The 27,000-nt window shown below is 37.0% G+C and overlaps 1 protein-coding gene across 6 annotated transcripts in view; it reads left to right on the top strand.

Annotated features, from left to right (window-relative positions):
- LAMA2 (laminin subunit alpha 2) overlaps positions 1-27,000 on the top strand; it is a 390,777-nt gene that overhangs the window by 246,224 nt on the left and 117,553 nt on the right. For 4 of the 6 annotated variants that reach the window (XM_035321576.1, XM_035321577.1, XM_035321575.1 and 1 more), the window contains exons 19-28: positions 2,078-2,289; positions 6,698-6,804; positions 7,793-8,056; positions 11,059-11,239; positions 15,348-15,484; positions 18,044-18,280; positions 21,758-21,901; positions 24,213-24,392; positions 25,154-25,342; positions 25,478-25,716. In XM_035321576.1, coding sequence (XP_035177467.1) covers positions 2,078-2,289; positions 6,698-6,804; positions 7,793-8,056; positions 11,059-11,239; positions 15,348-15,484; positions 18,044-18,280; positions 21,758-21,901; positions 24,213-24,392; positions 25,154-25,342; positions 25,478-25,716 — 1,890 coding nt within the window. The remainder of the gene's footprint in view (positions 1-2,077; positions 2,290-6,697; positions 6,805-7,792; positions 8,057-11,058; positions 11,240-15,347; positions 15,485-18,043; positions 18,281-21,757; positions 21,902-24,212; positions 24,393-25,153; positions 25,343-25,477; positions 25,717-27,000) is intronic. The other 2 variants (XM_035321580.1, XM_035321579.1) reach the window with 1 other exon arrangement.

Raw genomic sequence — 27,000 nt, 5'->3', positions numbered from 1 at the left:
GTCCCTTGCTATTAATAGAGTGGAATGATTAGCAGTGCATTTCTCACAAACCACTGGAGAATTTTTTCTGTGAACTGCTTGGTAAGTTCCTGTGAATGCTAACAGAAGTAACCCCTAAATGAAAGGGAAAGAGGAAAATGAATAGACATCACGTGAAGTTACATAGATTAGTAGTACCAAAAGATAAAGATTTATGGCAAATTTGCAAGTGGTGAGAAAGATCTCAGCAAAGCACGGGTGAATTTTACACCTTATCTAACTTAAAATAACATTCTGCATCAATTATCCAGTTATTTTTAGGCTTTGCTAAATCATGGCTATTAATTGTTATATATATTGAGAGATTCACATCCTTTGTAATTGAGATGTAATCTCTGGGGAAAAAAAAAAAAAAAAAAAAAGTTGTCTTTGGCAAAAGTGAGTCTAAAATCAGTTTTATTATTGCTGAAATATTCTCCATCCAAGGAAGAAATATCCATTTCTTAGCTGGGAATACAAGGAGTGCAATATGTGGCTACATCCGTGACAGGTTCTGAAAATAAAATGCATGAATTATTCTAATGACAAGATTTTGATGTACTGTTGTTATGGGGAAGTAGTTGTGATAGATGGCTATGCCAAAAGAGTGAAGCACAGTGGGCTAGATTGTGAAAATTGTAGTCATGTAATTGAGTGCTTATATGCACCCAACCCTCTGGATTATTTGTATAACCTCTTCATCTGCGGTCTGCATTTTGGATATTTTTAGAGAACAGAAAGAATCCTACCTTGAATAACATCTAGCTACAAAAAAAAAAAAATGTTCAGCTAGATCTAGCTATAAATTCCTCATTAGTCTCTCAGCCATTTTTATAATTTTTGATAATGATATTGAATAATATTTAATGAATGTTCAAGCTCTTTTTTGGGGGATCCAAAAAAGAAGTTTCATGAGATATTCTGGATGCAAGGAAAAGTATTTACTTGATAAGCATAAAGGGAAAAGAGTGAAAGCATTGTGGAGCTCTGTGTTTCCATATTAGGATACTACCCAAAATCCTTTCTCAACCCTACCACCCAGTACTATTACAAAGCAGAGGAGATATCTGTGTACTTTAAAGCTGCATTTGAGGTTACTTAAAATAGTAGGAAACATTAATTTACATCATGTGGTTTATGTACTTTGTCTTCTTTATGCTAATTGAAGTTCAACTGATATGAACGTGAATAACTTCATTAGCTGGAACTGAGTATTTTTTCTTTTTCTTCACTATCTACAAGTTGCTCTTACTGTGAAGTGTGAGCAAATGTAATAGAAAGCAAAAGCAGACCAGAATATAAATGGGAAATAGGTTGTGAGATGAGTAGAAATTTGCTCTAAATACACGTTCATGTTCAGTCAGATTCACTGACCTGTTTTACATGGTACTCACAGAAAATTGCTGGTAGGCAAGGTGGAAAAGAAGGTGATATTTTTAAGTGTCTCTGTTAAAATATGAAAGGTATAGGACACACCGTCATAGCTCCTATGATAATAAAGAATATTTTTGCTACCTGCCTATACAATTAGCCATTGTAAAGTAATCCATTAATTAAATGACCATGCAGTAGATTAAGGGAAGGCTTAGGGGAGCATCTTGTTAGGTAAATAACTTTATGTCTGTGTTATTTTCTAACCTATTTTCCTATAACCAAATGAGCTTTTAAGGAAGAGGGAGAAAATCATTGAGTTTGCTGTAAATGCATACAGAAGAACATCTAGACATAATGTGCTGAAATACAAAGCCTATCTAACATGGACCTGAATTCCTCTAGAGCGCCAATAGACAGATTTCTTATTATGCTTTGTCTTGTCTTCAGTGCCAGTGACAAGATTTTTCTCCCACTGAAATCTAATTACTAGCAGAACTGGCAGGATTTCAGCTGGTACTGTATCTACAGCATTGTTAAAAAGGAGAAGGAGGGAGAGAAAAAAGACACTTAAGAAATATTTGAAAGAAGATCAAATAATTTTTAGTGATCAGTGAGGCAGCAAAATTAAATATTTCTAATATGAGGATTACTTAACGGTCCTAACTTGTGATGTCTTTTACCTTAGGTGTGCAGAAGGCTATTTTGGACAACCTCTAGTACCAGGGGGATCATGCCAACCATGCCAGTGTAATGACAATCTTGACTTCTCCGTTCCTGGCAGCTGTGACAGCTTGTCTGGTGCTTGCCTGATATGTAAGCCAGGTACAACAGGCCAATATTGTGAGAGGTGTGCTGATGGATATTTTGGCGATGCTCTTGATGCAAGGAACTGTCAACGTAAGTCATGAACTTTTACTGCTTCTGACAGAATTGATCTATTCTATATCTGTGTCCCTGAGAGGAAGAATGCACCTCTGTATGTGTGCACAGGAGAAATGATATGGTATACTTATACCTCTAATAATACTGCTTTACTTCCATCTGCATTTGGAAAGGGAGATTTCAAAATAAATAAAAGGAAGAACCTATTACAAAGCTTCCTGCTGTAGTTGAAGCAGTAATGAAGCAGACATGGAACAAACCTAGGAGAACAGAGAGCTGCATGGATGCAAAAGGTTATACTAAATGTCAGATCTACAAAAATAAATACAAATAAATAGAAATGCTCTAAGTCAGTGAAATCTCATTAACTAGTGAGATTGGTGCTGAAAGGGGGGAAGGATAGGAGGGAAGGGAGGAGGGAAGGATATTTCAGTTACTATAGGGTCCAAATCTGGCAAAACTTGGGACTTCCTTCCCACCCACATGACATCAGTAAGTGTTGGTAGCTGCTGCCTCTTACAGGACACGATTCTCCCCTCTCCTGCAAGGTTGAGCCTACTAGGTCCTGTTGAATTTTCTAAGGTGCTGTGGAGAAGGATTCCTGGCACTGCAAAGAGCTACCATTTCTCAGTGAAGTAGTACCATGTTGTTAAAGTATAAGCCCCGGATCCAGAGTCTACTTTCCACACTGTGATTGCAAGAAATCATGGAGTACATGTAGGAGCAGGAGGTTTTGCTTCTGTAGGAGGCAGTATCTCCCACTGAGTCCTAGCTGGCAAAATTCAGAACACAGCTATTAAACAGAACAAGTGCTTTGAGCTTAAAAACATCCACATACACTTTCACCTCAAAACAGATTATCAGATCTCCTGAAAGAGCAGAGTATTTTATTTCCCTGTCACGAGGAATTAATTCTCTTCTTTCATTGGAATAAACGCAGAGCCAGTCTACTGAGTACAAAGGTTTAATATCAGGATAAAATTATGCCAGTAAAGATCAGCAATAAGCACTGTCTTATTGATGTGTGTGTAGGAATACAGGAACCACTTCTTGCATGGTATGTTGCAAGCACAGAAGTCTGATCCACTAGCATCCATCTTCAAGATTTGCTCTACTAGCGGGTTGCAGTTTGATACTCAGAATTAAAACATTGGACCACCTAAGACTAGATGGGAGCACAGAGATGCAGAACATAGCCAGGTTTCTCAGCTAAGGCTAATAAGCACTGATATAGGTAAAAGGATAGATGGCCATGGATACGCATACTTGTGTAAATGCTTTCTGTAGCTACTAAATACAATGCTGGATAAAAGTTGGACAATCTCTGCACTAGTTAATTTATGATGAATTATGTCATATAAGTTAGGGTGTTAAGTGTGTAATGTGATTTAAAAAGTAGTGCATTTCAAAAATCATAGTTTCCAGTAGTTTGTCACCATTCCTGAAGCATCAACAGGACTGTTACTTTGAACATTTCTACCACAGCGGCAGCTGCATGGGAAAGAGTTGTAATATGAGGAGAGTTCAGAAAACATACAATTAAAAATAAAAAGTATTAAAAATAAATACATGTTTAATGTAGTATTACAAGCTTTGCTTTTGTTGTTAGTATCACTGACAAAGAGAGTCCTATAATGTATTCATAGCCTTGTGCTCACAGTTACCTTGCATTCATCTACTCTCTGCCTTTCATGTGGATTTTCTTTTTTTGCATATGATTTTCTTATTTCCTTTGCCGACTTTCATGAAGTTTGCCCTGCAGCTACAATATCAGAGGGACTGTGCCTTTACTTTGTTGTTTTCAATTTCATTCCTTATCAAAAAGCCAAATCCAAGAGTATTGCAAAGCATGAATTTTGCTCTCAAATTATTGTTTGAAATGTTCCTTGCTCTTTCTCAGTACAGTGCCATCGTCATGTGCATTAACCATTTCAAATGACAGTACAACTTTATATCACCATAGCATTTCTGATTTCTTGGTGTATCTGTACAAAATAATAAATCTAAGAACATGGAGCAAATGTCCTAGGCTTATTTGATTTGATTCTTGTAGGTTGTTTTTTGGTGTGAAACAGCACAGTATGCTGAAGCAAATAGCTAGAGGTTGTGCTGATGGTAGTAGAGCTAGGTGACATGAGATGAATTAAAGGAAATATTCAAGAGTGCTTAGGTACAACTATTGGAGGGGAATAAGTGTGTAGGTTGATTATAAATACAGACTCATAAATATTTATACAAATCAAGAGAGAATAAGACAGGTCTTAACCAGTGTCATTTTGGGAGAAAGTAAGACAAATTTCTTCATATTGTATTATAAGAATATATAATAATAATATTAAGAATATATGATATGTCATTTGGAGTAATATATAATATTAAACTCAGTTTATAAAACTAGTATTTTTATTATTCTTGTGATTTCATATTCCTGATAAGTGAAAAGATTAAAAATAGAAAGGCTCAGGTTTTTGAGGTCTGTATAAAACGGTTGATGAAATATTAGCTGTTAATTTGCATTTATAATTGTGTTTTTGTTTGTTTGGGCTTACACATCACCTTTTACTGTTGACCATTGTAATTAGGAAGATACTCTAAATGTGTACATGTAATAGTCATTGCTGTGCACAGTTTGGATTATCAGTAGTTTTAAAACATAAATGTTAATGGTAGTTGGTAAGGAATAGGGCTGCATACAGGATGAAAGAGGTGAACATCATTTACCAGACTGAGAAGAGAGCCCAAAATATTTCTGTGTATTTCTTTTTAGTTTATTATATGTTTATCTTTGTTATTATATTGTTGTTATGTGCTCTCAAAGATATGAGATATCTTTGCAAATATATGAGAAATAAGGACGTGAACAGACTGGCGAGCCATAAAGTCACCTTCATTCAAAAGAAGTAGCTTGTGCATAATATCTCAAAAGTGAGGAGAAAACCAGAAAAAAATCCTTTCAATTCACAGTATAGTAAGTCCAATGAAGTGCTGAGGAATATGCTCTTGTAATAGTCTCTATATAGAAAAAAAAAAAAAACATAACCGCGTTGTCTCTAGTGGCACCTTGTGACATGCAACTATGTGACCACCACTTGTTAACTGTTGAGGCTCTCAAGTGTTTCTTAAAATGAAGTTGTCAGGTTAAGAAAAAGACCAACACATGTCAGGGCACTGCAAGAAGGGAAAATCTGATTGTAGCCTGTTTCACAGAGTAGATTGGTAATAAATATAGAAAATCATTCCCCTCTGGGGAAAAAAAGGACACACATGAACTAGTTCCTGCTAATGGAATTGGTGCCTGAACAGTCAGAGTTGCTGTGACACACAGTTGCATACCTCGTTTTCGTATTTTGAGTGCTGAAGGGATTTTTCTAATCTTTGCATGCCAAAAGAATTGTGGTCAAAGGGCATAAAGGGTGATAGAAAGCTTCCCAAATATTTATCTTCTCCCAAAACATGAGCAATTAGAAGCCAAAAGCAGTGTTGTTTTTGTTTGTTTACTTGTTTGTTTGTTTGTTTGTTTTTTCTCTCCCCCTTAAGAAACAACAGTTCCTTCTCACTGCTGTTTTAAATCCCCAGGAAAGTTCTGTGACACGTTAGGGTGGTCAGTTGGGTTATGTTTCTTCTGCAAGCTCCAATGCTGTTGTTGGGACAGAGGTACTGGTGAGGTATTGGAGCCAGTAATACTCAGTCTCTTCTTCAGCTGTACTCCAGGGTCCTGCCTGTGATGGAGAGCCTGGGGTTTGAGTGAGGATGTTACTGCTCCATAACCAGGCACCTGGAGGCAACCTTCTTCTTGTTCCCCCTCTTCCCACACAGCACATGGACATGGGCTAAACTCCCGGGCAGCAGGACCAGCCGATGCAGTAGTAACACTCTCATCTACCATAGCTAAATCCCATACAGACCCTGTAGAAGAGTCCCAGGGCCCCCCCCCCCCCCCCCTTTTTTTTTCTCAGTGCCACCCTGCTCATTGCAAGTTTTGGGACAGTGACCTGGCTGTCCTGAGACCGAGAGCACGCCTTGCTCCTCACCACCCCATTTGCCCTGAAATTTAGTATTGATTAAAGTGTAAAGGCAAAGCTGTTACTCTTCTGAAACCTTCTTACTTCTTCATTACACACTCAGTAATATTCTCTAAACATCCTCTTTTGATCTGAGACATGCATAGAAAACAGGTTGTTTAATGAAGTCAAAGCAGAATTTCTCAGGGCAATAATTTGGAGCACAATTCCATGTTACTGTGAGTAGGTAAACATTTATTGTCACTGTATGGAAGTGAAGCCTTCCTGCTTTCCTCAGGCCTGCTTTCTTGGGTTCCTCAGGGTGGCAAAAGCTGCACAGTAGACATTTGGCTATTAAAGTTAGCTTCAGTAGCATACATATTCTGGAAATACATTAACAGCTCCTCCTAATTTGTCTGTAGCCTGCCACTGCCACCTCAATGGATCCATCTCAGAGATCTGTGACTCCAAGACAGGCCAGTGCGAATGTAAAGCCAACGTGATCGGTCGCCGGTGTGATGTGTGCAAGGTGAGTGATGAGGAGTGATGCTCTGTTTAAGCTTGCTTTCCTGCTTGACATAACCAAGTGCAGTCTGGTTTTGGATTTCTTTTCTTTTTTGTTGATTTTTTTTTTTCAAAGCTTTTTTAGAACAAAACACAAAACAAAAGCAAAAATCTCCTTTTGTACACAATGAATATATTTTAAGCCTCACTATACATATAAGTACATTTTTATGTATGGTATGTACATTTCATATTTTGAAGGTTCGATATAAATAAATTAGTTAAAAGTATTGCACCTCTGGGGAAAAATCCTTCCATGAACAAAGTGGCAAAATATCTGATAGCATCTGGTATTCAAAAAAGCAGAAAGCTCGTTTACTCCTGCTGTGAATATTCTGCTTTTACTTTTTTTTTTTCTTTTTTTTTTTTTTTTTCCTCAGGGGTTCTTTTTGTATTGTCCAAATACTGCAGATTTTTTGGTGAAAATGCCTTTTGCCTTGATGTTGTTTTGCTGTCACATAAATCACTGAGGAAAAAAAAAAAAAATGTTTTTTCATGAACTTTCACAGAGATTTCTTTAGGTTGCTAAGGAATATAAGTGGCTGTATGCTTCTCTGTTTCAGTGTGAGGACTCATGGGTTAGGCCCTGCCCTCAGAACACCCTATGCACATATTTATGTGCACATTTAAAACACGTATATTTGTATATATACACAATATTTGTGTAAAAACCACAAGGATAATTTTCACCCTTTAAGCTGCATAATTTTTGACGTGGTTTCCCAGGGGAGAACATTCTCTTCTGGCATCTCTTTTGATACCAAATCATTGGTATCAGTGGAATTTGCCACACATAGTATAACGTACATATAAAATATATCAAACTTGTTAATACAATATTGGTTGTTGCTTGGAATTAATCTTTGTTTACTATTGCCTTTCTTCCTGTACTCTTTCATTTGGTGTAGTTTCATTGCCTGTACTTTCTAACTGTTTACTTTCCATTCTTAAAGCCCAGCTACTTCTGGGCCCCAGAAAAGCTGTTTTGTATACCCTGTGGCTGCAGTGCGTTAGGATCCATGTCACTGCAATGTGATATGTCAGGAAGATGTATCTGCAAATCAGGATTCATGGGCAAACGCTGTGAAATCAGCAGACAGGTGCCTAAATTGAAAGAAAATGCACGAAGCAGTCAGCAGATCCGAGTCCCCCCTCGCAGATGGGGCTTCAGCAGTGCCAGTGGGTGCCCACGGGGTGCTTACCGGCCTGCTACTCTGGTAATCAGAAACTGTGTGCATTGCATGGACTGAAACCTCATATTTGCTTGTGCTTGTACTGTTTTTTTTTTGTTTGTTTTTGTTTTTCGATTTTTTTTGATTTTTTTTGTTGTTTTTGTTTTTCTTTTTCTTTTTCTTCCCCCCTTATGTGCCACAATACATTAACTTATCAAGGAACAAACAGGCTGACATTCAGGGTACTCCCCACATCCAGGGCTTGGCATAGTGCAAATAGCAATATAGGTCAGAAGTCAAATACCAGAGTAAGTCCAAAAGCAACACAATCAACAGCAGTATGCACAAAATGTATGGGTGATACATCACTGAAATCAGTGGGATATTCATGGCCTTCAGTAGAGCAAAACTTCCTCCTCTAATGATTCCAGAGCCAAAGTTACAAGTTCATAAGAATCCTCCCCAGAGGCAAAGTGTTAAGATCTAGCCTTGTAATATCAAACATGACACATTTAAAGTTCTCACTTGTGAATATGGACAGGTTGAGTCATTTTTAATGTTTAACCAGGCCAAGTGCACGTTACTTGAGCACAATTCACAAAACAATAGAAGTATTGTTTATCACTTATCATCGTTTATCACATACCAGTAAAGCAGCTCTTTTACATCCTAACACGATGTAATTATGATGTAACTGCTTCTAACTGAGTAGTGTTTTAAGTATTTTTTTTTGTTTCGTCTTGTCTGAAAAATACCTGGCAGTGTTTTGTCTTCTTCAGTCAGGCTCCAGGATTCATGCCTTATTTGCTTGTATGGATTCATTTGGAGTATATGAGATTTTACCTATTTAACATAAATTACATAACTGTATTGCCCACACAAATACTCAACGTACACTGGGACACAATATAATACAATACTTAGAAAATGTATTGTGTTTCTTTGTTGTCATCCAGGATCTTATCTATTGTTCAGTAGATGTGATTCTCCGAATTTCTGTGTATAAACAAGCTTTGCTAAGGGCTCAACGTGGAGACTTATCTTGGGGGTCTGCATGACTGATCAAAATGTTTTTCACTGTGCAGAGAATACAACCCAGCATGCTAGTGATCTTTTCTTCCTTCATGCAGTGTGGAGTGCTAGTGTATTGGACTGTTTTTCTGTTTTTCACCCTTATGATCAGAATTTATTAGATCCCATCAAACTTTCTATTGAGAGCTGAGCTGCATGCTGTGCATTGTTTGCTTCACTGTATTAATCTGATTGTCTGTCCTGAGGTTTTTGCATATTCTCAGTTCTGAGGTTTCCTTTGTGTGTAGAAGAAATCTTTAGAGATAGTCTGTATATTTAATTGAACATTGGAGTTTAATTACACGAGTTTGAGTACTCCTCTCTCTCTGATACACTGTGTTTTGTCATGCTGAAGCATGTAATTGGCAAAACATTTCATTATAGAACTTGGAAATTAAGATCAGGATAATTCCTTATTATGTGTATAATCAAGCATTTGCTTAGTTTCATATGAGTCTTCAGGCCAAATTCTGGCTGTATCTGGTATGTGTGGTCCTGTATTCTGATGCATGTCGGTCAATTCTCTATGGGAATGTGGAACCTCAATATTAATCTCAGAGCTCAGGTTTGAGAACTTCTATGTGGAAACCTGCTGAATTCTCTGGAATTTTACCTATACAGGAAATTAGGTGTTTAATTGTGGAAGCAAATCCATGGATGTAAGTCTGTACAGTGCAAACTTGAAAAAATTGTACAGATCTAGAGTAGGTAAAAACCAAACAGCACCTGTCTGGGTCACACAGTAGTACATGGCAAAGGTAATTATCTTCCACTTCAGTCCAATCATATTCATTAGCATTGATTTAATTTATTTTTTTAATATCTCATTTTTAACATTTTACTTTCCTAGCAAACTTTCTGATAGATTTTTGCTATTGAATGTTTTAATATCAAATTCAAGTTAAGCTAATAACAGGATTTAGATTTCAGTATTCTCTGAGAATCATGATACTTGTGAGGAAAAAAAAAAAAAAGTAATCCCATTTTAAATCACTCTAGCTCAAGACTGAATTCAAAAATAGATATATAAATATCAAGTACAGTGTGCTCTTAGGGGCCGCTGTAATAACCATACAGTCTGTAGGTTAGAAACTTTATGAGGAAGTCCATACTCCAGTATATACATGAAGATGTCTTCCCTTCTTTACAAGTACACTTTTCCGCATTCCACTACTGGAGTTAACAGGGAAGTTTATTACTATAATTGATGACATCTGCTGTGGTTCTGAAGGAACTTTAAAATACTGAATGCACGCGCGCGCACACACACACACACACACACAGTCAATGTATGAAAATAGTAAGAGAAAAAGAGGGTCATTGTCTTACCCCAAAGACAGTTTTTATCTCAACACTAAGTAATTCCCATTATTTGCTTGTAATGCAAACAAATGTATTCTATCCACATTCTTCTAAAGTTATTCCTAAGAGTCATTCAAAAGAAATACCCCCAAGTTACAGAATACTGTATATGGCCATTGCCCATGGTCAAAGGAGATAGAAAGTCTCTGAACAAATAGAGTTTGGTTGAATCAATGTCCATTCATAGCTAAGAATTTGTATTAATTCTCTTAGAAATTAACTCTACCTAACATAATCTTACAAGCCAGACATGATATATGGCTCCATCGTTCCATTTAGGTTAAGTGAAAAGTTTCTGAAAGCCAGTCTGAAGACCATACATAAAAACCTTGTTGAAATCATACTTAAGGAAACACAACCTCATTGGAGGTGTGTTGCCTATGCAACATTCATTATAACATTAGGTAACATTCTGAAATTTTTATTCTTTTTCATCTGCATAGGGTATATAGTGCCCTTACCCCCTGTTTTACTCCTATAATTCAATTTGTTAAAAGTAGCATTTCAGTGTTCAAGAGGAAAAAATCACCCTGATCTCCGTACACCCTCAGCTTTTCCTCTTTTCTCCTGGTAATCCTTCCATGTACTAATTGCTCTTCCTTTCTCGGTGGCAGCCTGAAACATTTGGCTTACAGTCTTCAAGGGGATGTGTTCCCTGCAACTGCAACTCGTTTGGTTCCAAGTCCTTTGACTGCGATGGAGATGGGCAGTGTTATTGCCAGCCAGGAGTGACAGGAAAGAAGTGTGACCGCTGTGCTCATGGATTTTACAACTTCGAAGAAGGAGGCTGTACTCGTATGTAAATTCTTTTTGGCCAATTGCAGATTTATTTATTTATTTATCTATTTCTTTTCTTACTAAGTTGACCGGTTTTGGATTACTTAACATATTTCCTGGCAGGTAGGTGTTTTCATAGACAGCCTTGTAAATCAGTCAATTGGCAAGGAGTGTGATTGGCAAAAAGAAAAATCAAAGCTATTCCTGCTATTCTAAGGTCAGTTTATGGCTAATCTGCTATAGATACCGATGTTTAGAAGGAACAGGGGTGTATTTTTCTCCAAGCACTTTCTGTCCAAAAAGTTCCTCTAATTTAGTGATGGCAAGGATATCACAGAAGGCTGATTAAGGTGCTTGCAAACTCATGTCAGCTTGAAGGGATGTGAATAGAGGTCTTTTCCAACCTGAATGATTCTATGATTCTAGTTTTATCCCAGACTTTTTCACTGTCCTTACAAGGTTGATCCTTCTTTATTAAATTTTTGTACAGTAATATTTAGGGTATTGCTTACTTGTATACTTTTTGTGTACAAGATTTTCAGATAAAAACCTTTACTACATCTATTGTGTAAACACGGGAAAAGAGTGCTCTTCCAGATGCTGAAATTCTAGCATCAGACATTTCCATCCATCTAGCATCTAGCATCAGACATTTCCAGCCACTTCTTTACATTTGTGTTTGTTCTTTTGGAAATAAGGTCAAACACTGAAACAAATGCTTTCTGTCCTTAAAGCAATACAGACTGCTAGATCAAAAAGAATCTAACCCATAACCTCACGGGGAAATACTTATCTTTGCTGTATTTTTAATGTCTCATAGACTCTTTTAGGTCTGATCACAGGAGTTGTAGATATTTGTCAAGTGAAGTTGGCTGCTGGGATGACAGAGTGGTGGTGATGGCCCCACAATGCATTCCTTGCTGATGGCTGAGTGCTGACAAGCCAAGGACATTGCTGCTGTCATTTTTCAGGTCAAAGCAGTGGTGTTCTTTCCAGAACTAGTAATCACCACCCCCAGTACCCTAGTCCTCCTCCTTTTCCATCAGGCAAGCAGCAGAAGCAGCAAGCCTAGCTCTCTATGTTTTCTTACTACCTTTTTTATGGAAGAAACTTCTAGGCCATGAGACCCACATCTGTGCAGCAACATTCAATTTCACCTGTAAAGCTGATAAACCTTGAGCCATGCTGGTTTACGGATCAGAACTTAAAACATTACTCTATGGTATTGTCTGCCATGGGAGGGAAGGGCTAAGAAAATGTTTATCATGTTGTAAAGTTCAACATGTTACCATGGAAAAGGGAAGGGTTGGTTCACAGGCTCACTGAGGCACTGAAAGAGCTTGAAATAAATTGCAAATGATATCTGCAGTCCTAAGCCTCGTAGCACATAAATGGAGAGGGAGAAACAAACAAACAAAACAAAACAAAAACTATAGATGATCTTAATGATTATACTCTTATTCTAATATTTCACAGTTTAAAAGCACATCACTATTGTGAAATATTACAAAATGTTAATTTCATACAGTTGGGGAAGGGAAATAAGAGTGCAATTAACAAGATCTCACATTAAGATTTTAACTGCTCGTTTAGCAAACATGAAAAGACCAAGTTTAAGGAACAGTGATGACATGGGAAAGTAGTGCAAATCCAACTAATATTTTAAATAAAAATGTATCTGCCTGTGGTCATCAACTATTCTAAATAACCTCAACAGCTAAATATGCTAAAGAAAATTAGATTTTTAGAAATTCCAAAGTAACTACAACAGATGGAGAGGAATTCTGTTTTCAAAATGCTGTTTATTCCTCATTTATTTATAGTAGGCCTTTTATGTATTCCTTCAAATTACAAAAAAAAAAAAAAAAAAGGAATTATGAATCACAGAGAAAATGAGTTATATAATAAAAGTATATCAAATCATGCTAAGAAAGAACTGCACAAAAATGAATACTAGAGTGGCAGTTAAGTATCGAATAAAATATTATACCTCTTTTGTCTAGCTTTTATCTTAAAGAAATATAAGTTGGTTTTCATGTAATAAAAATCATAAAGTTTAAAATAAAACAAAAATTTAAAGAACCATCAGTTAGTGTTGACATTCTGGCAATAAAGATACAAGAGAAATTCCTATTTCACTATTGCTTGCAGCAAATGTTTTGTATTTTTTTCCATATTATTTTGTTTTAATGAGGATAAAAAACACAAAAACTATTGCTGTATCACCGCCCCATCCCCCATACATTTTGAATCCATTTTGGCTAAGAATTGGAAGTCCTTAGAAGTCACATTCAAAAACCTTAGTCTCCCAATGTGAGATGTGTTTCTGAAACATCTGCAAGCCACATTGTGTCAAAAGATTCTATGTAAAATGTTTTCACATTTTGTTTTGGCAAGACTGAGGCAAAACTTACCATCTTTTTGCATTAGTTACCTCATTTTGGAAGCGTTGGTGGGGAAAAAGGAAGCCTTTTGAATTTGAAATATAGATGTATGGGTTCCATCTTTGTACATCTCTTATTACCTGCCTTTACTTTAAAATAGAGCAGAATAGTTCAGTTGGAAGGGATCTAGAGAGATCATCTGGCCTGACCACTTCAGGGCTAACCAAAACTTAAAGCATGTTACTGAGGGCATTATCCAAATGCTTCTTGAACACTGACATCATGGGGCAACACTGATGAATGGGGCATCAAAGTATTTTATACCATAAAGGCAATGAACACAAATGCAGCCCTCAGCAGTGGAGCATTATGGTACACTGTCCTGTAACCATACTAAGGGACAGATTAGTTCTCAGAGAGTGGTAAGTTGCTTATGATGCTTTTGCTCTGACCTCAGAGTTAATGTTGAAGGTAGGTATGCAAATAAATACACACCAGTTCTGCTCCTCAGAACAATTCAATGTCTTGTGCTCCATAACTAGACACTTGTATACTTTGAATCTGCATTTGTCACCAATGAATTGTTCCCTTAATAAATGCTGTAATATCAAAGGTCACTTTTGGAACCACTTCCAAACCCAAATTATTTTAATTGAATAAAATCTACAAAGAATTCCAGTTTCCTTTGAAGACATTGTTGTCCCCCTGATAGAGCTGTAGCATATTCATGGTGCTTAGAAAAAGAATCCTTGATTTTATCATACCTTTCACTGATTTATTTCTGCTTGTGTACAGCCTTTTCCTAACTGTGTACTTGAGTATGAAAGCTGTATTTAAATCTGTGAGGAACAGTTGTTACACTGATGTGGGAGAGAGCATGAATGGCTTGTGCTGATTATTCAGTTGTTTTCTGGTTACTGGGAGAAAGTACCTTGTCTACTTCCAGTGTTCCCAGTTCCATTTCACATTTTAATACGTTGCTTACACACTCTGCCTCTTCCTCCAGATCTCCCTCTCACAAATTTGTTGCAGAAAGAAAATGAATCAAGCTAAAGAGTTTCTCTAAGGCCCAAATGATTAGGACAATCAGAACAGAACAAGTTTGGCTACAATGAATATTAATTCAGAGGAGGAAGCACTGCAGGAAGCGTTGGTGGGAAGAGGATACAGGATGATGTAGTCTGAAAAAAAGAAATAAGATGCAAAAAATAAACTTTTCTCCCATATTTGAAAAATCCATTTGCAGCAGCAAAAAATTCAGGAAGTGGGCTCAGAGTGGTGGGAGAGGGTGCACAACGTGCAGGTTCCCTGCACAGAGGGCCCAGAGGCAGTCAGGTTGCCTCTTGCACAAGACAGCATGGCCTGGAAATCACAGAATCACAGAATTCTAGGAGTTGGAAGGGACCTCAAGAGATCATTGGGTCGAACCAGCAATGCTCAAGTGGCTATGTCATGGTCACTATGGTCAGATGGCACTGCCCTTCTGCAGTCAGGGCCTTCCTTTTTAATACGCTGTTCTCTCTGTAATTCCTTCAAACTCAACTCAGCTGCACTGCTCCTGGTTTTAGTTTCTCTGGGTTTACCCTGCCTTTCCTGCCTGCCTATCTCTGCAGATAATTTTGAGTTCACTGTACATTACAGGCTGTGGTGGAATGATCCTAACCATGTTACAGCCTGTTTTCCAGATGTCACGTAAAGGGGTAACTTTCACTCTGCTCTGTTTTTTTCTGTCTCCCATGAAGCCTGCGACTGTTCACGTTTTGGTAATAACTGCGATCCTGTCAGTGGCCGCTGTATCTGCCCTCCCAATACCATTGGAGAGATGTGTGACAAGTGTGCGCCAAATCACTGGGGCCATGACATTGTCCGTGGTTGCAAGGTGAGTGGATCTCTATTTTCTCTCTGTGTGTCACCTCTTTCCCATTGGGTTAATACAGTAGTTTGTAGCTGGGACACAGTTTTAGGTTTGTACATCCTTGTTTGTCTCTGCATTGCAAGTTCTGGTTTCAGTCAGACTATGGTGTGAGTGTCAGTGATCTTTTGCTGAGTGCAACAGACTCCCTCTCTTGGGTATGCAGCCGGTAACACCAAACACCCTGATTATACAGTACTGCTGTCATGCTGAATCTGTGCCCTGCTCGAGCCTGATTTCTGTTGTTATAGCTATGTTTAACATGATTGAGGAGATTACCAAAATATTATACAATGCAGAGACGTATAGCTTCAGGTAACCGACAGAGCCTTTACAGAATAGATTTGCTTTTGCCCTAGTTGTGATGTCAGTGGGAATTTATACTTGAATTTTACTTGGGAAGGGCTTCAACTTGTGCATAAGAGACAGTGAAGAGAGAAGAAAAGAAACAGCAATTTTAGCTGTAAAATGTGTTTTCTTCCTATTTCTTTAAAAGGAAAATAAGCCTTTTCATTAGCCTGTAAATCCTTCTTACTCCAGTGTTTGACCAAGTTTTGAAAAAGTCTGAAGGGGTGGGAAGAAGGGACAAGAAATAGGAAAACAATGATAATGTGTCAGAGAGGCCATGAAAGCTGTTGATAACATCATACTTCTGAGTTAAGGGGAGCAGTGTTAAGGTTGAAAACTAGTGACAATGAATGTTGTGTTAAGTTCAAATACCTTCTCTCTGCCTTTCTTATTGATGACAAGGTATTTATAGTACTGCCAAAATTACTCCAAAAAACTGTCATGTCTGAACACGGCTAATAATACACTTTCCTAAAAGCCTGTTTATCATGTAGCTCAGGTTGCAAACTAATTATCAAGAACGTTTTCTTTTCTATATGTATAGAAAACTCCTCTTGTGAAACCTCTGCTGTGCTGCTGTGATATAGACTCTTGGCTTCTGACGCCAGCCTAATGAGGTTGAAGACCTCTGTTTGAGCTCTGGAGTATATTCTCCAATTGTCTTTTATGTGAGCACATTAGTATGGCAGTTCCATGGCACCATCTAAATTAATAATGATCTATCAGCCCACATTGCTTTCAGTATGTTGCAGCTAATTTCTGCAAAGTGAGATGTGAATCTCCCGCTCACGCTCTTTGTAGAAGATTTCCAGAGCTGTTGTAAATCGGGAGGATAGAGAGCTTTACATAAAACTGCTTGCTTGCAAAACGCACATAACAACTGATTGTAATTTAGGTTTTGATATTGCACACTGAGCTATTTCAGTGTATGGTGAACAATTTTCTTTCTAAGCTTTATGTTCAAATGTATCTTGTAGAATAAGGTTCTTTCTGTCACAAGGTTTTATTTCTTAGGTTAGGTAGTTGTCTGGCAGTCTAACATTTAACCAGTGGTTAAACAGTTTCTCTTGCATTCAGTAAAAATTGAATTCAAATGTTTCCTGTATATAACCACCTTCTTTATAAGTGGTCTTTTCAGAGCAGAAAAAAACATGCTCTAAGTATTCATATAATAAACAGTTTTTCTTAGAAAATGAATCTAGAAAATGAATCTACATTTTCCTCCTCTCTTTTTCAGCTTTGTGTCCTTAATTTTAGCAAGTCTATCCATGTCAGTTACTGTGGTAACCTGTACTGCTGGCACCGAGTTTGCTACTGCAAGCTGAACTTATTCATATGAGATTCTTGTCACGCCAGTGATCACAGTGAATGTCCTGTGCTAACTTTGTAGTACAGTCACAGTAATAGCACTGAGGGATTCTTCTGTTCTTCAGGAGCCTGCAGCTTTCTCAGCTACTTGCTTCTGTGCTGAATATCTAGATCCCTTGGCAAATTATCTATTTCTCTGCTTACCTGCATGTGAAACTCTTGTTCTGTGAGCAAGTTTACTTCCCATACACCAGAAGACTAAATATCTGTATCCCATACCATGTAAATTACTATCATGTAAGAGTCCTGCTTGACAGTTACCTAGCTATCTAGGTAACTATCAGAAGATAGTTAGCTACCTGCCTGATGGATTAGTAATAATAATTGCACTAGATTCCACCGGGACCCCTACCCCTGAGCAATTCCAGTTTTAGTGAAGTGGTCTGAACATGCCCTGCATAGGACTTGCATGGAAAGAAATTTTTAGAGGGCACTAACAATTCTTAAGTTAACTTTGTCTGCAGAGTTGTCCTTGATCCTGTTGGATTTATTTTGTTTCACTTCACTGCCTAATTTATCAGTCATAAGTAAAATGTGTTCAAAAAGAAAACAGTGTTATGTTTTAAGTATAATTTTTAGTGTTTTTAGTGTAATTGCTAGACCTTTGTTGAATGAAGATAGATGCCTAGCCTTATAATTGATAAATTACCTTGGGAGAGTGGAAGTTCATTGCTGTGTAAAAACTCTATTTGTCAGTACTTGAAAGATCTGTGTTGTGGGTGTTGTTTTTTTGTTGTTGTTGCATGCTTTTTGTTTTGTTGTTTGTTTTTCAGAGCAAAGCTGCAATTTTCTCCTTGTTTCTCTTTTCAGTTCTGTGACTGCAGCCCCATTGGAGCCCTAAGTTCTCAATGTGACTTAAATACAGGCTGCTGCTTCTGCCGCCCGGAATTCTCAGGGGATAAATGCACTGAGTGCAGGTTGGGTTACTGGAATTATCCGCAATGTATTGCTTGTCAGTGTGTCCAGTCAGGGACTGATCCACAGACCTGTGAGACAGAGATGGGGAAGTGTTCATGCGTTGATCATACTGGCCAATGCAGCTGCAAGGTAGGACATTGAAGGTTGTAAGTTAATCTTATTGATGTTGAGAAATTCACTCCAAAATTCCTTGGCATTTGTACTTGGGTATTCCTATAATGCCTGCAAACAAAGCTAGTTGTAGTGCATTTGCTAATTGTTGTGGGAGGAGTCTAACATAAATACTTAAGTGCTCATCAGTTGCTTTTTCACACACTGACCCTTGCCAAGATAGCATCCTCTTAGGCTCTCCACTGCCTTTATATTGCTTCCTGGTCTTACAGAACTGTTGCTAGTTTAAAACGTTCAATACAATCTTGTTCAGACATTTGGCAAATTAAATGCAAACACATCAGTAACAACAATATGCCACAGAGCTAGTTCTTTATAGTACATTGTCTTAGACAGAGTCAATACTGATCCGTAAAATGAGTAGAATTCACTGCAATAATCTCTGTTCTTCTTAGTAGACTGCATACAATTTGAGATCACTAAAGTGATGACTTGAGTAAGACTTTTGAAATCATCATCCACACCCTTCTTATTTGGAAATGTTCTTAGAAGAACTGCACACTTAGGTGGGTTGAAAATTGTCTGGATTACTGGGCTTAAAGGGTGGTTTGAATCCAGTTGGTAACCGCCAAGCAGAGTACCCTAGGGCCAATGGCTTCATCATTGACTCAGGTGATGGGACAGGATTTGCCATCAGCAGATTGGAGAATATTGCTGATTTGAAGGAAGTAGACATTGAGATATCGAACAGTAGAACTGCGATCCATAGAGGTAGTTATAGAGAGTGATAAGGTATCCCCTGAGCTTCCTTTTCTCTAGGCTAAACAACCTTAGTTTCCTCAGCCACTCACCATAAGACTTGTGTTCCAGGCCCTTCATGAGTTTTGTTGCCCTTCTCTGGACATGTCTATTTTGTAGTGAGGGGCCCAAAACTGAACACAGTATTCGAGGTACAGCCTCACCAGAGCCAAGTACAGGGGAAGGCAAACTGCATACTGAGCTGATTGGGAAGAGATTGGCCAGCAGATGAAGGCAAGTCTTTATCCTCCTCTACTCAGAGCTGATAAGACTGCAATTGGAAATGTCAGTTTTAAGTTTTGACACAAGAATGCTGAGAAGGGCTAAAATTAAACTTAAAGCAGATGATCTCTAAATATATACTGAGGGAGCTGGACTCTTCTTGTCTGCAAATAAATAAATAGATAAAAGAAACTGAGGAAAAATGCAATAGCAGCCTACAGCAACTTAAAAGTGTTGCTGCAAACATGATGGATTTGAGTCCTTTTTTATAGTAGCAAAAGATGTGCTAAGCATGACAGCTGCATATGGCAGCTTGGGAATTTTGCGTTGGATATTGGGGAAAAGAAAATCACTAGGAGGGTCATGCAGCATTGAAACAGATTATCCAGACAGGTTGTAAAATTCCCATTCTTGGAGGTTTTCAAACATTTACTAGTTGTTAGCCTGATCTAGCATTGATCCTCCTCAGGGAGGAGGATTTTAATAATGACCTTAAGAGATTCCTTTTGTGATTTTAATTTGTTCTTCTTCAGGGATTGCCCTGGCACAAAGAGCTAGTAAAATGGAAAGATGAATTTTAATGATATAATTGCAAGGTAATTCTTTTGTTAATTGCACACCAGTCACTTCATTCTGAGTTTAAAGCATAGGCTCAACAGTAGAACCAATTAGGATGGAAGGGACCTATGGAGATCATCAAGGTCAGACCCTTGTTTGAAAGAGACTGCTGAGGCATTATTTTCAAGGATGGAGATTCTACAACCTCTGTGCAAACTACTTGACCACCCTCCCATTTCTCTGGTGTATTTGAACAGAACGTATCGTGTTCTGTTTCCCAAATCCCAATTCATTTGATGATTGGACCATAAGAAGTCTGAAGTGAGTGAATTGTTGGCAAAGGCAGTATGAGAAAAAGTTGTTTCTAAGACTAATGAGCAGTGCTATCTGTCCTATGTCATCCACTTAAAGGGAAAAATAGAAGTGTCTCAATTATTTCAGCTTCTCATATGTGATGTGCTCCAGCCCCCATAACCATCTTGGTGGCCCTTTTCTGGGCTAGCTCCAGTTTGTCAGTGTCTTTCTTGTAGGTCTTGCAAGCACTAAATAGAAATAATGGAGTTTTATGTCATTTTTAAATAGAAATGTTTCATTTTTGATTCTTTTAAGGCAGAATATACCTCTATGTTTCTGTGAATGCAAATTAATAATATATATTTAACTGATGTTTAATGATGAGAAACCACAATTGATATGAATCAATGCAAAGCAAATACAAGTCACAATTTATGAAGAAAAATGAGCAAATACTACTGTATTAAGTCAACAGATTTTTGTTTGGTTGCCTTTTTTTTTTTCTTTTTTTTTTTTTTTTTTACGGAGTTTAAATCTAGGGTTGATTAACATTTTGACTAGCTTTTCTGAAAGAGTTATATACTGAAGATGCAAAATCTTTATAAAAAGATAATCATTGCTACTTAAACCTGCTGTTATAGCTGGAAAAAGAAATGTGCTTTCAAAGGCTTGAGAGGTCCTTTTGTCAGCTCTGACAAAAACCATCAAAATCTAAGCTAAATACAGTGTAAGCGTATTTGCTCATCGTTACATGTGGAGAAGAGGGTTAAAAATGGCAAATCCTCAGGGACAGGGTTGGTTTCCTTTACAAGTTTGGAAAGCTGATTTTGTTTAGATTGGCTTCTTGGTATTACTGTCAAGGAAAAAAAAAAAAAAAAAAAAAAAGCCAACCAGTGGTTTTATATTGGTAATTTTTAAAAATACCTTGTTCTTGGTATGAAAACAATTTTAAAGTGCCATGAATAAATTAACTTGTATCTAGCCCTATCTGGTATAGCTTTTTATTTGGACTAATTGAAAAATGAAAATAAAAGCACTGACATTACAACAGTGAAACATTTCAGCCTTGTTAATACAGTTCAATGATGTGGAAAACAATCAGATGGAGAGGGGAAAGCTTTTCTCCACAATATTTCCATTAAAGTATGATTCTCAGCAAGAATATTTAGTACTGTACTTTAAATATTTTAATTTGTCAAAACTAATTCCTATTAAACAAAAGGTTTCATTAACCCTGGCAGTTTCAGAAGGACGTCTTTTTTTCTTATCATATCACTCAGTTATTGAGCTTGCCATATCCAAAATGCCATTTGATGTTTCCATGCTTGCAATTGTCATTAAGGAGCCAGCATCCATTGCTCAGAGTTACTCAGTGGAAACCAATGCAAATGTCTCTGTTATATTAATTTATATGTTTGCACAAACATGATAGAAAGCTGGAAAGCTCCTTGAATATTTCCTTACACTTATGATTTAATTTTGCACCATTATTAATACTGTTCAATTTTATTTTTCTTATTATTGCCTCTAAATAAGGCTTGTTCCTCATTCCCTTTTCCCCGCACTTTTTTCTCACTTTTTTTTTTCCTTTTTTTTTTTTTTTTTATGTTCTTTCTATTCCAGGTTAATGTGGAAGGTGTCCACTGTGACAGGTGCAAGTCTGGCACATTTGGTCTCTCTGCCAGAAACCCACTTGGCTGCAGCAGTTGCTATTGCTTTGGCCTGACTACACAATGCAGTGAGGCAAGGGGGCTGATCCGTGTGTGGGTGAGTAGGGAACTGCTGAGCCATGTAATGCGATAATGTTGCTTCCTGCTGGCATCTTTTAGCCAGGCACTGAGAGGTAGCTAGAAAATAGCCAAACATTTAAGCAGTCATTTTCCTTTTTGTACTTTGAGAAGTGGAGAGAGTAGTATGTTCCATTAGACAAACCAGGTCAAAGCATTAAAAGTAATTAAGTAGATGAGAAAACTAGTGATAGGATAGCAGATGTCAAGCCAAAGTAAAGCTATTAAACTTAGGAAAGGGCAAGTTAGTTGTGTGGAGAAATTATGCGTTCTAGTGCATTGTAACATAATCATTCCTGGTATATGATACAGTTTACCCAGATGTATTCAAGGGTCATAGGTACTTGTCCAGCATAGATTTTCCATAGTTCAACTAAGCAATTTATTTTCATTGCTTTTTAAAAATTTACTATAATTTTTAAAAGAGCTTACTGATTATGCTGCTATATTTAAGTCTGGGAACAGGAGGGTGTAGACCATCAGAGCAAACAAAGAGCTCTCAACCCTTTTGTGGAAAAGGGCCAGACTGCCAAGTAAGACAGACTGAATGTCTCCATTTATCCATACAGTAAGCACAAAACACACATTGAGACCACTGCTCTTCATTGCTGCTATGCCAGCTCCTAGTTGCATTCTAACAAAAAAATGACTTGTTCAGTCCTTGCATATAGCCTGTTATATCTATGTGTCAACTGTAGAGGAAATGTCTGCCTAGTGCAAATCAGCCAATACCCTGACTTGTTTCATGCACAAGCATCAATTGGATAACAATACCTTAGGGTGAACATCAAAGTGCAATCTCTTGCTAAAGGGTTCATATCTCTCAGTTGAAAGGCACTTGTTCTTCTCATCATTGTTCAAGCCAATAGCACATCTTTCCTTTCCCACTGGATGAAACAATATATAATGATCTGGCCCAGTTTTTCTCACTATTTAAGTTTTGCCAATCACATGCTGGTAGGATGGAGCGGAAAGGCTGTAAAAGGCTATTAAGTTATAAAATTTAGTCAAGTTTCATGACAGCAACAGTTCTAGAAAACTGTGCTTTGATCTTTGTGGCAGCACAATGCAAAAAGATAATTTAAACCTCCTGATTATTTTGTGTGTCTCAGTTTCTCAGTGTTTACTTTCATATTTATGCTCACATCTAAACAAGTATATGTACACATCTCATCTGGTTTTTGGAACTCTGATCTATTTCAGAATCAATTCAAAATTGTAAATTGTGTGTCAGTGGATTCTTCCACATGCTGGTGGCTACTTCAAATGCTCTCAAGTGCCTCAAATGCCATTAGACATATTTAGACAAGTGAATGTTGTACTATATGACATTAAGGGGAAGACTTTTCTGAAATTCAAATTTGTTGACCACTTTCTTTATGTCTAAAATACAGTTATGGTAGGAACTCAGGAAACCTCACTTAGGGATGGCAGTTCCTGGGAATGCTTCAATGCCTGGTCCATCCATAGATGCTGATGTAAATGGGAATACCAGAATGCTTAAAGTACAGCACAGAGCTTGGGTGATTCCTTACTACCTGATCCCTATTTCATCCCATGTTGATGGGATGACTATTAGGGATAAGATTCTGAATTAGTGTTCTTCCTTTTCCTCACTCTTTAGGAGACAGCGCTTTTGATACCATCCCTTGCTGTGATACTTCTATCTGCACAGAATTACTAAGACACTTACTTTTTGATCAGAATTAATGATTTTTGCTATTGTGACTCAACAAGTCAAAAAAAAAATCTACATAGCATCCTTATGTTTTTTATTAGATCTGAATTTAGTTGCATAAACCCTGAGCCCTCCCTGTCTGCATTAATCATAGAACACTTAGCTTCACTATTGCGTAACAGTACAAAGGTATCAGACGCTGTGTTCCGCAAAACCTAGTGATGTGTGTTGAGTGTTGGTGAGAAGCATGTTTCATTGTAATGTATGTTTCTCACACTCTGAACAAAGGAGGCCCAAGACTGAAATAGCACTATGAAAATCACATTAATAAAATTATTTGGATCAGTCACTAACAAAACTGTTTCAGACAGTACTAGTACATTCTTTGTACATAAGGACAGGAAGCAAAAGGCTTGAGGGAGAAGTCATTATCAACACCCTTCCTCCATATCTGAAGGAGTAATAAGACTGTTTTTTGACAAATGTCTCATGATGTGAAATGAAATTCCCTAGCAATATTTTTTTAAGAGTTAAAATTTAAAGACTAACACTGATATTCTTTCATGGGGAAAAAGGATTTGATTTTATTCTTGATTCTTTTGAACATGCATAGGTGACCTTGAAGCCAGAGCAAATGATTCTGCCACTGGTGAATGAAAACCTTCAGCACAGCACTCTTTCAGGGGTTGCATTCCAGCCTCCTGAAATAGTAGCAAATATAGAGCAGGTGATGCAAGTTCTCCGTTCAGAACCTGTTTACTGGAGACTTCCAGAGCAGTTTGAAGGACGAAAGGTAAACATTAGATTCCACTGAATACTGACATAGTTTTACATATTCTTGTATTTTATATTTGTGTTTTAAAATACATTTTTTTCCTTCCACTGGGTATGCCATCACACAGTAGAAAGTACTTGTCTCCATTACCATGGAAATCTGGAAGTCTGTAACAAACACTATTTTAAAATAGGTATTCACATGTACTATTTTTTACAGGATAGATTTTCTCATAAAAACCTTCATTAAGAAAATAAGCTTCATTAACTAATATCGCTCTCTTGTAACTTTTTGTTTCTCTCCATTCTAAGATAAAATACCAGATCTTTGTAAGTCACGGAGGAGAAAATGACTGAAATAAACCTTCTTTTGAAGGTTATTATTATGCATCTCTGTGTTTATGTTTTATTTTGCACTTTTTATACTTCTTGGATTGGCTTAGGAGTGTTTAGATACTCCTTTTTCTAAACACAAAGTTCTGGGAGCACTAAGACAAAAAAAAAAAAGAAATAGATAACACTTGTTTTTTTGTTGTTGTTTTTTGTTTTGTTTAGTTTTTTACAGTCTAGTACAATGACAAATTGATGATGGGTATTTTTGAACACAACCTTTATTCCCAGATAGTTCCCCAAGCACGTACTGCTATTTTATACTACACATGCATTCATCAGATTGTTTACAGGTGCAGAATGTATCTAGCTTCTACTTATACCCAGGAATTTATTTTTAGCTAACTGAAAATGAGATTTCTTTTTGTACTTTGTGTTTTTCTTTGTTAGCTGACTGCTTATGGAGGGAAACTAAAATATGCAATCTACTTTGAAGCACGAGAAGAAACAGGTTTTACTACTTATTACCCACAAGTGATCATCAGAGGTGGCCCTCCCACCCATACAAGAATTATTGTCCGGCATATGGCAGCCCCTCTGATTGGGCAGCTGACAAGGCATGAGATAGAAATGACAGAGGTAATGCTTCTGTTTTTTGTTGTTGTTGTTGTTGTTGTTGTTTTGTTTGTTTGTTTTTTCCATAACATAAGAAATTGGTTCTTTTTAATACTGTTAATAATTATAGAATTATCTGTGTTTGTATCTGTCTTTCAGCACAAATGGGAATATTATGGTGATGACCAAAGAGGAAGAAACACTGTGCCCTGGGAATATTATCATGATAACCCAGGAGTCAATAGGACGGTGTCCCAGGCAGATTTCACCTGGAAACATTTTGGAGATGACTCAAGACCAAATAGAGCTGTATCCCGGGAAGACTTCCTGAATGTGTTGTATGATGTTCATTACATTCTTATTAAGGCTACTCATGGCAATATCATGAGGCAGAGCAGGTAACTGTTTCATGCAATGGTATGAAATAGTGCAGTGGTCACAGATAAAGTGATAGAGCTTCCCAACAGAATTTTTATTCAAAACTTAAGCAGTTACTAGATAAACAGGAGTTAGTGTTCAGCATAGCAGAAGATGGTGGAGAGGGGAATTTTATTTGATAGAAAATATAAATCATAATAGGCAAATGAAAATTTTATTTTCAGGATCCTTGAAGAGAAAATGCATGTAAGCAGACATCTTGAAAGAATCCCAAAGTATTGTTATAAATATTCACTTTCTGAAAAGATGCTGTAATTAGATGTAAATGTTAGCATATGAAAGATTTTTTTTCTTACAAGTTGGAACTGAAATAAATAGTCAAAGAGGAACAGAGTGTGCCTTTAATGAAATGGTACTTAATCAAATATATTAGGAGCAGATAAATTCAATATTTTCTTCTCAGTTTAATCATTAGTAAGTCAGATGATGAAATAAAGAGAATGCTTACTAAATTTAAAATGAGCATGAAATTAGGAAGCAATATAAAAATATCATATAGCAATATAAGAGGCATAATACAAAAATCTAGCTGCAATCTAAAGGTTAACTGTAAGAGTTTCTACTTTGAAAGGAGTAGTCAATTGAACAAAATATGTAAGCAAGGAACAACTGCTAAGTTACCTGTTCTTCAAAGGTCTGCTGTTTACAGCATATTGCCAGATGTACATGATTCTGTAATAATATTCTTATTGAGAAATGCAAATATTCTACCTGGATATACAAACAGGAACATTCTGCAAAGTGCAAAGAATTAATCTTTTAATTACAGACATCACTAGAAAAGTCTAAGCATCCGGTTTTGAAAAAATGATTAAAGCATTTAGAGGAGAACAGTGAACATCATCAGGGGTCAGAAAATTTGACCTGTGAGAGAAGATGTAAAGAACCACATTTATTCAGAAATTAGAATCTGCCTTAAGATGTATAAAATGTTGTCACAAAGAGAAAGAAAAGAATCAGTTCTCTGTTGCATTGGTGGGGGAGTTAAAAAAAAAAAAAAAAAAAAAAAAAAAAAAAAAGCTTGAATTTTATCTGGAGGAAAGATTAACATTAAACATGAGAGAAAACTTTCTGGGGGTAAAGAAGTTCTGGAATAGGTTGTATAGACCATTCCTAAAAGTTTTTTTGATAATGAAATCACAATGGCCTTTGCAAGAAAAAATAATAATAATAATAATAATAGCAAGGACACAGGAATAATTGGAGATAAACTCCAAAGGTCTCCAGAGGTCCTTTTTGTGATT

The sequence above is a fragment of the Oxyura jamaicensis genome, chromosome 3, assembly GCF_011077185.1.
Source record: "Oxyura jamaicensis isolate SHBP4307 breed ruddy duck chromosome 3, BPBGC_Ojam_1.0, whole genome shotgun sequence".
NCBI classification, from domain to species: domain Eukaryota; kingdom Metazoa; phylum Chordata; class Aves; order Anseriformes; family Anatidae; genus Oxyura; species Oxyura jamaicensis.
Note: the sequence above shows the minus strand (reverse complement) of the source record. Positions and strands in the feature narration are given on the sequence as shown.